This window comes from Tursiops truncatus, chromosome 13, assembly GCF_011762595.2.
Source record: "Tursiops truncatus isolate mTurTru1 chromosome 13, mTurTru1.mat.Y, whole genome shotgun sequence".
Taxonomy (NCBI): Eukaryota; Metazoa; Chordata; class Mammalia; order Artiodactyla; family Delphinidae; genus Tursiops; species Tursiops truncatus.
In genome coordinates, this window is record NC_047046.1 from 25405070 (window position 1) to 25416709 (window position 11640).

Below are 11640 nucleotides of genomic sequence, written 5' to 3' on the forward strand. Positions count from 1 at the left end.
GTCTGGAATGGGGGAGTGATGGGTGGGTGGGTAGGTCCAAGTGCAGCTCCCCGCTCAGCTGCCCTTGGGGCTGGGCTCCACCAGCCCAGGGGGGTCCTTGCAGCTAGTCCAGGAGACTTGGCCTCCTCTTCCTCCCGCTAGCTAGATCAGAGTACAGAGAAGACTCAGGTCCTCCCAGCTTCCAAGCTGGTCTCCATGGGAGTGGGAGCTGCCAAGAGGTCTAGGCAGGAAATGCCTTCCCCCCAGTATCCCGGTAACGGGCTCTGGGGAGGGTCCGGACATTCCCTGACGCAGGGCTCTAGTGGGGGCTGGAGCCTCAGCGCCCAGGGATGTCCAGAGACCACATCCCCTCACCAGTAGAGACAGAGCTTCCAGGCTGAAAGCAGGGGAGATTCCTAGGGGTGGGGTGCTGGCGTGGCTGTAGCAGAAGCGGGATCCTCACCAACCTCACAGGCTCCCTATCAACTCAAGGCCCCCTGCCCTGGGCTCACTCCCAGCCTCCCTCTCTTCTGTCCTTGTTTCTTTCCTTTCTTAGTCAAGTTTATTGAGTTATGGTTTACAGACAGTAAAATTCACTTTTGAGTGAACAAAACACTTTTGAGTGTTTTCCAGTTGTGACAAGTCTCACAGAACCACCACCAGTCTGGATACACAACATTTCCATCACTCTCCCAAATTCCTTCATGCCCCTTTGTGGTCACCCCAGCCCCTGGCAAGCGCTGCAGTGTTCCCTGCCCCCACCTCTTCCAGACTGTCGCGTCCCAGAGAGGGAAGCAGCAGACAGTGCGGAGCCTTTCAGGTGCGGCTGCTTTCACCTAGCTCCATGCGTGCAGGATTCACGGGGTAGTCAACCGGTGTCAATGGGTCCTTCCTTTCATCACCCGGGAGGGTCCCACTGCCTGGAGGTGCCGCGGTCTGTGGATCCACTCACCTGCTGCTGTTTGGATTGTTTCCCGTTTTGGGTGATTATGAGTAAAGCCAGTACAGACACTCACCAGCAGGTCTCTGGGTGAAGAGACGTTTCCATTTCTCTACTGTAAACCTCAGCAAGAGGGATTGCTGGGTCCTCTGGGGAGAGTATGTTTAACTTTGTAAGAAACTGCCATTGTTTTCCAGCGTGGGCAGCGTTTGCATTGCCCCTCTTTCCGTCTGGTTGTGGTTGGGCCTCTGGACTCATGGCGGGTCAGGATACCTCCTTCTTAGCTGCCCTGCCACTGCTCCCCGGTGATTACACTATTCATCCACCCTCTGCAGGCAGAGCTCAAGGCAGGAGGCAGGAGGAGGCCCAGATCCTCCCCGCAGCTCATCAGCATCACTCTGCCTCTGGACAGGACTTGCCTCAGTGCTCACACCTGTAAAGCAGTGAGAGGCACCGCTCACGGCACCACTCGCACTGCTCACAGCACCACGGGCAAGTTAGCGTGAGGACGGAACGCAATTAACCCTTTTGAGTGCTACCTGGGTGCTCAGCCTGCAGCAGGCGCTCAGAGGCAGCACTGGGGAAAGCCCTGGGGCAGCGTTTCCCAAACTTACAGGCAGGGCACTTTCTTCCAAAATCTGGGGACCCGTGTCCTGCAGAACACAGCCCAGGAGTGGCTGCAGCCAGATTCTGGAAGGAATGGAACTCCCGGCCTGGACCCTCAGCTCCAATGACCACCCCTCTTTTCCGAGGGGTTTGTCTTTAGTGCCACTGAGGAGGGATCTTTTGTCTTGAGTGTCATGGAGGTGCTCTAAGGAGGTGTTAGGACTGGAGTGGGACCCACAGTGGGAGCTTTGTAACCTTCCCCAAGCGAGCTCTCAAGGCTACAAAGTAATGAGAGCACACTGCTTTAACTTGTTTTATTATTTTTTAGGTATTTGGTAAGGCCAGCAGATCAGGAGATGATTGCCATTGAGAAGCTGGTTTGTTACAGTTCCCAAGTGGAGGAGGCATGACACCCCATGGTGCGGGAGGCCACATGGGAAAGCACCAGGGCTGGTCAGGAGGCAGAGAGAGAGGGGGAACTCTGGGCGGGAGCCTCTATCGTGGTTTCTGAGGGAAGGAACAGTAAGGTGGGGTGAGCAGGCTCAGGGTTGGCTGTTTGGAATAACTTCATGCTCTGGGGCACAGGAACCGTCCCTGGTTGTCTGGTACTTACTTGTCCTGGGTGACAGGGCAGGAGGGCAGTGGCCCAATGAGAGAGCCCCGTAGGGGAGGTGGTCAGGGGAGTGTGGACTCAGGAATGGTTGGTTTGCATTTGAAAAGTGTTACTGTCTCTAGGAACTGGCTGACCCTGGGAAGGCCTGTCCCTCCAAGGTCAGCAAGGCCCCAGATGTCAAAGCATCAGGATAGAGAATATAAAAGGCATGATTAATACACACAAAGTCCTATCTATGTTTTTGTTTTTGTTTTTCTTTTTTTTTTCTGGCTGCAACATGCAGCTTGTGGGATCTCAGTTCCCTTACCAGGGGTTGAACCCAGGCCACGCAATGAAAGCCCAGAATCCTAACCACTAGGCAACCAAGGAACTCCCACAAAGTCCTATCTTTGCATCTTCACAACACTTGGACTGGCACAATGCTCGTCTTTTGTTTCCAGATGAGGAAACTGAGGCACAGAGAGGGGAACTTGGCTGAAGTTGTGCAGTCAAGAGGAGGAGGATCTGGGATTCAGGTTTGAATCCCAACGCCGGTTGAATCCCAACCAAAGTCAGCTCCCCTCGGTTTGGCAAACTCTCTTGCCCACAACAGGAGTGCAGATAGGCACAACCATGTCGGGAACCCTGGTGGTATCTACTAAAACTAAACAGAAAGGGGACTTCCCTGGTGGCCCAGTGGTTAGGACTCTGCGCTTCCACTGCAGGGAGCACGGGTTCGATCCCTGGTTGGGGAACTAAGATCCCGCATGCTGCGTGGTGCGATGCGGCCAAAAAAAACACAACACTAAACGGAAACGTTCCCTGTCCTGGGTGTCTGTCCAGCAGAAACCAGAGCTCAGGTGCACCACCGACACAGGCAGGAATGCTCGCAGCAGTTCTCCTTGAAATAGCCAAAGATGAAAGCACCCGAATGGCTAGTAACAGGAGATGGATAAACTAACTGTGGCTATCCACACAGTGGCTTACACACAGCTGTGACAACGAATTAAACATTGCTGCACACACGGATGACTCACAATGTTTAACAAAAGAAGCAGAAACAAAAGAGGACACACTATCACTCCATTTATAGCTGACGTTCTACAGCAAAACTGATTAACCACAGAGTCCCACTTGGTTACTGTTGGGGGCTAAGAGGGTGTTACTGGCAGGGGAGGCGAATGAGGGAGCCTTCTGGGGTGATGGAAATGTTCTAAATCTTGGTCTGGGTAGAGGCTGCAGGGATATATATATATAAAATCATTGAGCCATACATGTAAGATTTGTGCACTTGACCGTATGAGTTATACCTCAGTGAAGAGCAGCCACCTGCTCTAACTGCACATGTGGATTTCCGGGCTTCTGTTCTCAAGAAGGCCCTGTGCGGCTGGGATGCTGACGTTTGGGAAGATAAGGTCTGGCTGCTGGGCCCCAGCACCACCCTCCCACCGTGTCAGTGGGCTGATTTGCATGCCCTGTCGTGGTCCAGCAGCCTCCCCAGTGTGCCCTGAAGCACCTGGAGCACGCCCAGCGCAAGCCCAACAAGCGACTCCCACCTGCCTCCCTGCCTCTGGCCATGGCCTGGCAGCATCTGGCCCTCCTTCTGACTGGGGTCCTCCTAGCAGGTGAGCCCTCCCTGGGCCTTGCTCACCCAGGGGTGGAGTGGGAAACAGCACACTGGCTCTGGAAGCCCCCTGTAAGGAAGCAAATCCATGTGGTCAGTGGGGAAGGTTTTGGAAGGGTCCTTGAGGTGGAGAGGAGAACCGGCCACAGGTGGCCCTGCCCCAGACTTGAGGCAAGTCACTTCTCTATGTGGGCCTCAGTTTCCCCATTTGTGAATGACCAGATTGCTAGGGTCCCTTTGGACTCTGACTCTTGGGGGTCTCAGAGACTCATCACCTTTTGAGTTTTTCAGAGGGGAAGCTGGTGTGGGCTGGTTCCTACCCCACAGGGCCTCAGGGACAAGCTAACCCTGAGAAGGTTCTTCAGCAGCCAGTGGCCGGAGGCTGAGCCAATGGGTAGTAACAGCTCAGGAGGCTTCTTGGGGGGTCATCAGTCTGTAGCCAGGGTTTGGACAAGCCAGTGTGACCAAAGTGATAGGGGTCTGAAGGGCAAGGGACGAGGGTGGGCAGCCCAGAGACCACCAGCACACCCTCTGAACTCTAGATCCTTAGCTGAACATGGCTCCTTGGGAACATGACACTAATGGGGGCTTAGGGGTCGCCAGCTCTGTGCCCCACCCAGTGACGATCCCATGGCACCGGGCTGTCAGCTTTTGGGAGAGGATTCTCCTGGGAGTCTGACCAAGACTTCGTGGGGCAGGGGCAGGAAGGAAGGGGCCCAGGCAAGACCTGAGTGTGTCTGTCTCTCTCAGCCTCCCAGCCAACCCTCACCCAGCCGGACACACTGCTGGTCTTCCCAGGCCAAGTGGCCCAACTCTCCTGCATGCTCAGCCCCCGCTATGCCACGGTCGGGGACTACGGCGTGTCTTGGTATCAGCAGCGGGCAGGCAGCGCCCCCCGCTTGCTCCTCCACTACCGCTCAGAAGAGGACAACCACCGCCCCCCTGACATCCCTGACCGATTCTCGGCAGCCACGGATGCAGCCCATAATGCCTGCATCCTGACCATCAGCCCCGTGCAGCCTGAAGACGCTGCGGATTATTACTGCTCCGTGGGCTACATACCCTAGGGGTGGGGTGTGGGATGAGTGCCTTCTGTCTGCCTCCCGTCTGCCTCCCACTTATGCTCCTGACCTTGGGACCCTCCCTTTCTCTGAGCCTTGATTTTCCTCCTTTGTAAAATGGGTTAATAATCAACATGTCAACAGTAACTATTCTGAGGGCCATGAGATCCTGGCTGAAAAAGTGACTGTGAGACGCAAGAGGGAAGAGATATGGGAACATATGTATATGTATAACTGATTCACTTCGTTATAAAGCAGAAACTAACACACCATTGTAAAGCAATTATACCCCAATAAAGATGTTAAAAAAAAAAAGCTCAATAAAAAAAATAAAAAGAAAAAGTGACTGTGGTTGGTCTGGGAGTGTGGGGGTAGGGATTCTGGGGATTTTTGCAGAAGGGGAAGCACCTGAGACCCTTGGGTGGGGCCCCACCTCCCTACCAGCCTCCAGGGGGCTCAGAATGGTGGCTCTTGCCTTCCTGTGACTGGAGGAGCTGGAGTGAGAGAAAAAATAACCAGCCCTTGCTGGTCCCAGCTCTGCATGCCTGGTTGTGGTCCAACACACACAGGGTCAGTGGACTGGGTCCCTAGGAGCCCCTGCCTACTCCTGGATGGGGCTAGGAGGCACCTGAGGGCCAGGACGGAAGGTGCTGAAGACAGGTGGGCAGATGGCAGGGGGAGAATGGGCAGCAGCCATCCTTGGGTAGAGGGGCAAGTCTTGCCACCAGAAGCAGAAGTGAGCTCTGGGAGGGGGGTCGGGGGCTGAAGAACACACCCCGCTTCCCTCCCGGTTCCCCTAAGAGGCGCCACCTGAACGGAGGCCATCCCTCAGATGCAGAGGTGGGGTCCACAGAGGGTCCCGCCTAGGCTCCCAGCCATCTCCTGGGCCCTCTCCGGGCTCTCCTCATTTGTCTCTGCGGGGACGAGGTGAGCAAGCAGGACCAGAGCTCCCCAGGAAGGGAGGGGGAATTGCAGCAGGACCCCGGGCCTGCGCGGGGTAACGGGCTCCGCAGCCCTGAGCGCACCTGCCCTTCTCCCGGCGACACGGCCGCCTCAAGGCCTCTGGCCGGCCCCACCCCCAGGACAGGTGCCCAGGAGCCGGCCGCCCCTCCCGGCCTCAGTTTCCTCCTCTGCGCTCCCGCCAACGCCCGCCCATCCGGGACGCGCTCGGGGACAGCCCGGAGCCCTGAGTCGACTGGACGACCCCTCCCGACCCCAGTCCTGCGACCCGGATCCCGGCGTCCAGGCGGAGACAAGTACTGCGCGGCGGGACCAGCGAGACACTGGCCTCCGCGCAGCCTAGAGCGGTCCCGGAAGTGCCGGGGGAGGGGGCGGGGCTCGGGCGCTCGGGCAGCCGCGGGCTCCGCGTCAGCAGCCGCAGCCGAGCGAGGCCACGGCCGCGGGCAGGAGCACCTCAGGTGCGGCCCCGCCCTGCTTGCCCGCGGCCCCGCCCCCGCTCAGGTGAGCGGCCCCGCCCCGGCCTAGGTGAGTGGCTCCGCGGCAGCCAGTGTGGCCACCTCTCCCTCCGGTGGCGTAGGTGGGGGCGGCCCCCGTCCGTGGAAGCAGGTGCGGATCCGCGGCCGCTCGCTGGCCTCCAGCCAGGAGGCCCTGACTGGCCCGAGGGTCGGCCGGGTGCCCAGGCCCTGGGGGTCTCAGAAGGATGGAGTGACGGAGGCAGGAGGAGCCGGGGAAGGCCAGAGAGAGGTGGGAAGTGTGGGGTTCCAGACCTTTGGATTTTCGGTCCCAAAATATTTAAAACATCGTTGGTCACAGATAAAGTATCGCTAACTTTTTCAACACAGTGGAGACTTCAGCGTGTAGCTGGTACATAGTGGGAATGGAAAACCCCCGAGGAGGGAACCTCGGAAACACCAGGATTTAGCAGGTGGGTGGAGGCACAATATCCAGATACAGAGAAAGAGGGGTCAGAGGGCATGAAAATTTGGGGGGGAAAAGAAACCAAGGGGATGAAGTGGGGCGTGGGAGTGGGGTAGGTTGGCCAGCAACGTGGGTTAGTGAAGGGTGGGCTCGTATTGTCACATCGTCCAGTTTTTCATGAGAAAACCTACTGAGTTTTAAATATTGGCAGCTAAGGCAAACAAAAAGGAAAAGCCTGACTCTTTGAGAGTCAAACACAATGTGTCTGTGGCAGGATCCCCAGAGTGCCAATTTGCAGTCTCTGAAATGAAGGGTTTTGAGAGGGATGTCTTGGGGAGGCCTTCCAGAGGGGAGAGGAAGTGAGGACCCAGAAGAGAGGGCTTGGCTGTAAGGAGGTCATTAGATGCTGGAGCTGAAGTCCCAGCTGAAATTGGAAACTTGAAGTTTGTCTCCGTGCCAGACACAGTCGTATGATTTTCCTTGGCAACATTCAGCATCTTAGGAGGAGCTGGCAGAGGAGGTGGGTAGTTAGTGGCAGGGCAGGGAGGTGAGGAATGTGATGCTGGTCAGCGAGCTGGTTGAAGTGATGCCCATAGTTAGACCCACTGTAGTCTAAGCTAGATGGGGAAGGGGTGGACCAGGGTGAAAATGGGACGTGCGGTTTGAGGAGGTCGGGTGAGGCGGGGGGGAGTGGAGACTGTGGTTGTGAAGAGGAGTGGGAGTGATAACAGGCTTTTTTTAAAAAAAAATAAATTTATTTATTTATTTATTTATGGCTGCATTGGGTCTTTGTTGCTGTGCACGGGCTTTCTCTAGTTGCCGCGAGTGGGGGCTACTCTTCGTTGAGGTGCACTGACCTCTCATGGCGGTGGCTTCTTTTGTTGCGGAGCACGGGCTCTAGGCACGCGCGCTTCAGTAGTTGTGGCGTGGGGGCTTCAGTAGTTGTGGCACATGGGCTTAGTTGCTCCGCGGCATGTGGGATCTTCCCGGACCAGGGCTTGAACCTACGACCCCTGCATTGGCAGGTGGATTCTCAACCACTGCACCACCAGGGCAGTCTGACACAGGCTTCTTGAGGATATTGCAGTTCTGTGCTTTTTTTCACACCTGGCCTTTCTACTGGCTGAAAATTCATTAAAAAAAAAATTCTAAATAGGAATGATTTCCATCATGACTATTCTGATTAATTTAGTATGTCTTTTTGAGGCAGTTCCTCTCTGACTTCAGTGTAAGGATGATAGTACCTTTGTATGGAGTCCTGAGGAGTACATGAGATATGCTTGTAAAAGGTCTAGCTGTGCCTTGCACACAGTAGTTGCTCAATAAACTCGAGTTGTCATCATTATGGTACCTGAAGAGTTTCCCTGGAGGTTGCATAGCAGTTTGTGGATGGGGTCCTGCGGGGCTCCCTCTGGGCCCCCACAGTGGGTTGGGGGGCTGAGTGGGGTGTTCTAGCCTCCTTCCTTGTCCCTCTGAAAATACCCCCTTCGACCGGAGCAGCTCTGCTTTTGTATGTTTCATTTATTCATATCTCCCAGGTAATTGACTTATTTGAATAAAGAGTACTTTTGGCAAAATAAAATAAAAGTGTGGGGCTTCCCTGGTGGCGCAGTGGTTGAGAATCTGCCTGCCGATGCAGGGGACACGGGTTCGAGCCCCGGTCTGGGAAGATCCCACATGCCGCGGAGCAACTAGGCCCGTGAGCCACAACTACTGAGCCTGCGCGTCTGGAGCCTGTGCTCTGCAACAAGAGAGGCCGCGACAGTGAGAGGCCTGCGCACCGCAATGAAGAGTGGCCCCCACTCGCCGCAACTAGAGAAAGCCCTCACACAGAAATGAAGACCCAACACAGCCAAAAATAATAAATAAATACATAAATAAAAATTAAAAAAAAAATCCTTTAAAAAAAAAAGTGTGGTAAGCAGTTCTAACACAAACACAAATAACTTTTCCTCCATTCAATCATTTATTTATTCAATAAATGTGTGTGTAATGATTGAGTGGCTGTGCTGGGAGCTGGGGATTCCAATATGGCGGAGCCCCGGACTTGCCCTTGGGGAGCTCGCAGGCGGTGGTGGGGAAAGTCCTGCCATGACATTTGCCTTCCAGGTGGTGAGTGCTGTGATGGACATATGCCCCGTGCTCCACGGTCACCAAGGCCACGTGCCCAAGATTGTCAGAGTCTGAGGGTGCAGGGAAGAGGGGACATTTGAACTGAGTCTGGAAGGATGAGCAAGTGGCCATGTGAGAAGAGTGGGGACCAGTCAGGAGGAAGAAACAGCAGCATGTGTGAGTGGTGGAGCTGGAAGTTTGGGGATGTGTGGAAGGAGAAGCAGGCGACAGGGCCACATGGCCGGGTGTGGAGGACTTGGGCTGCTGCAAGCTCCTGAGAAGGGGGATGCCACGATTAGGACTGTGTTTGGGCGTTTGACCTTGGCATCCACGTAGAGAACGGGCTGGGGGGAGGGGGGAAGCTGGAGGTAGGCAGCCAGCGGGGAGGTGAGTCACACGGAGGCCTGAGCTGCCCAGTGGCAGCGAGGAGAGAGGGAGAGACCCCTTCAGTAAAAACGGGAAGTGGACAGGACGGGGTGTGCCGGCGGGAATGAGAAGGGCTGACTCCCAGGGCTCTGGCTGGGGCTCTGGGCTGGAGGCCTGCAGCCGACCGACCGTAGGAGTGTGCGCTCTCTTTCCCAACAAGACCCCAGCCCCAACCTCCTCTGGTAGCTGGAGTCTTGCCCCTTTTTCAGAATGTCTCCACTTCCTGTCCTTGCCCACCTTTCTGGACACCCTGAGCCTTTAGAGTCTGGACACCACAGTGTGTCATTGTCTGTCTGTCTTCCTTGCAGTTGTTTCTGGTAAGTCAGACTTGTCTCTTAACTCAGTAAGGACCATCTCAAGGGCAGGATTGTGTCTTTGGTTATATCTGCCTTAGACTCTGGCACCTACTAGGTGCTTGACTTGCTGACTTGACAGTGTCTCTTGTTTTCTTTTCAGAATCTGAGAGCAGTAAGTGTGTCCCAAAGAGAAACAGTCACTAGGGGTGAGCCCGGACCCACAATGGATATTCCCCCGGCAGCCAAGCTGGGTGAGGCCTTCGTGTTTGAGGATGGGTTGGAGATGCAGACAAACCTTTTCCTGGAGGAGGACCCGGGGGACCCTTTTCTTCAGGAAAGGGGTTTAGCACAGATGGCTGTCATCTACAAGGAGATCCCTCTGGGGGAGCAGGACGATTATGAGGGGAATATCAGTCTGTGCTCAAGCCCCATCCAGCATCAGAGCATCCCCCCAGGAGACAGACCCCAGGACGATGAGCCATCCAGCCCAACCTTCCTCCAGAAATCAGACCTGAGTATGTGCCAGATAACCCACAGCGAGGAAGCGTCTGGTAAGCCCGATGGGGAGACGGCGGGCAGGGGGGACTCGGGACCCGAGGGGCCTCACAGGACTGCACAGCCAGCCAAGCCCTACGCGTGTCGCGAGTGCGGCAAGGCCTTCAGCCAGAGCTCACACCTGCTCAGGCACCTGGTGATCCACACGGGGGAGAAGCCCTACGAGTGCTGTGAGTGCGGCAAGGCCTTCAGCCAGAGCTCGCACCTGCTGCGGCACCAGGCCATCCACACGGGGGAGAAGCCCTACGAGTGCAGGGAGTGCGGCAAGGCCTTCCGCCAGAGCTCTGCACTCGCGCAACACCAGAAGACCCACACCGGGAAGAGGCCGTACGCGTGCAGGGAGTGCGGCAAGGACTTCAGTCGGAGCTCGAGCCTCCGGAAGCACGAGCGCATCCACACCGGGGAGAAGCCCTATCAATGTAAGGAGTGCGGGAAATCCTTCAACCAGAGTTCGGGCCTGAGCCAGCACCGGAAGATCCACACGCTGAAGAAACCGCACGAGTGCGAGCTCTGTGGGAAGGCCTTCTGCCACCGGTCCCACCTCATCCGGCACCAGAGGATCCACACAGGCAAGAAGCCGTATGCATGCGAGGAGTGCGGGAAGGCCTTCAGCCAGAGCTCCAACCTCATCGAGCACCGCAAGACGCACACGGGCGAGAAGCCTTACAAGTGCCACAAGTGCGGCAAGGCCTTCAGCCAGAGCTCCTCACTCATCGAGCACCAGCGCATCCACACCGGCGAAAAGCCCTACGAGTGTGGCCAGTGCGGCAAGGCCTTCTGCCATAGCTCGGCCCTCATCCAGCACCAGCGCATCCACACGGGCCGGAAGCCCTACGTGTGTAATGAGTGCGGCAAGGCCTTCCGGCACCGCTCGGCCCTCATCGAGCACTACAAGACCCACACGCGGGAGAGGCCCTACGAGTGCAACCGCTGCGGCAAGGCCTTCCGGGGCAGCTCGCACCTCATCCGCCACCAGAAGGTCCATGCGGGGGACAAGCTCTAGAGGAGGGGCTGGTGCCACGGCCCGTGCCTCTGCCAGCTGGAGCCTGGCCCCCCGCTCATCTGTGAGGCCTGCCCGCCTCCCCAGACCAGTGCCTCCTGGAAATGCCCGCCCACCCTGGTGGCAGGGTCCGGCCCCCCGTCTGCGGCCCTGGCCCAGCAGGGGGACTGGGTAGGGTGGGGAGGGAGGCCAAGGGCCGGGGCACCAGGGCAGAGCTGGCTCTCAGTTGTCTCGTGCTCACCTGTGACCCAATGGGGTTTAGTTTTGCCCTCTATTCGCTTTTTCCAGAATCCAGAAGAAGAATAAACGTCAGAGGGAGAAAGTGGAGTTAAACCCATGAAAATGTCAGATGAGCTCTAACATCAGGCACTTTTAGAAGAAGTAACCGTGTTCGCGGTCCAATCAACTGAAGGAAAATGGATCCAAAGTAGACGCGTCAGCAGCCCACCTCGGGCACTGGTGGGGACGGCCAGCTCAGGTGACAGAGCAGAGGGAGGGTCTGGAGGACTCATCTTGGGTGTGGGGGTAAGGCCCCCTTGTGCTCTCTCAGCCCTTGACGTGGGTTAGCTGA

General features: G+C 56.6%; 2 protein-coding genes across 6 annotated transcripts; both read left to right on the forward strand.

Annotated features, from left to right (window-relative positions):
* The first annotated feature begins 16 nt into the window (after positions 1-16).
* VPREB3 (V-set pre-B cell surrogate light chain 3) lies at positions 17-5135 on the forward strand. The gene is made up of 2 exons (XM_019926177.3): positions 17-3742; positions 4492-5135. Exons 1-2 carry the CDS (start codon positions 3694-3696, stop codon positions 4806-4808), a joined length of 366 nt encoding a protein of 121 aa, XP_019781736.1. The 5' UTR covers positions 17-3693; the 3' UTR covers positions 4809-5135.
* Positions 5136-6136: 1001 nt separating this feature from the next.
* Positions 6137-11351, forward strand: ZNF70 (zinc finger protein 70). Of its 5 annotated transcripts, none has more exons than XM_073790373.1 (3): positions 6138-6287; positions 8790-8969; positions 9675-11351. In XM_073790373.1, exon 3 carries the CDS (start codon positions 9738-9740, stop codon positions 11070-11072), a length of 1335 nt encoding a protein of 444 aa, XP_073646474.1. In that variant the 5' UTR covers positions 6138-6287; positions 8790-8969; positions 9675-9737; the 3' UTR covers positions 11073-11351. The 5 variants fall into 5 exon arrangements, with proteins under 5 accessions (XP_033693238.1, XP_073646474.1, XP_073646475.1 ...); XM_019926176.3 differs by lacking the exon at positions 6138-6287 and adding an exon at positions 6517-6687; XM_033837347.2 differs by lacking the exon at positions 8790-8969 and having other exon boundaries at positions 6137-6287.
* The last annotated feature ends 289 nt before the right edge of the window (positions 11352-11640 follow it).

Bases quoted from the DNA above. Each gene is read 5' to 3' on its own strand.
- VPREB3 (XM_019926177.3), top strand. From the start codon at position 3,694: ATGGCCTGGCAGCATCTGGCCCTCCTTCTGACTGGGGTCCTCCTAGCA. The intron at 3,743-4,491 runs GTGAGCCCTCCC...TGTCTCTCTCAG, and splicing joins GACTGGGGTCCTCCTAGCAG to CCTCCCAGCCAACCCTCACC.
- ZNF70 (XM_033837347.2), top strand. From the start codon at position 9,738: ATGGATATTCCCCCGGCAGCCAAGCTGGGTGAGGCCTTCGTGTTTGAG.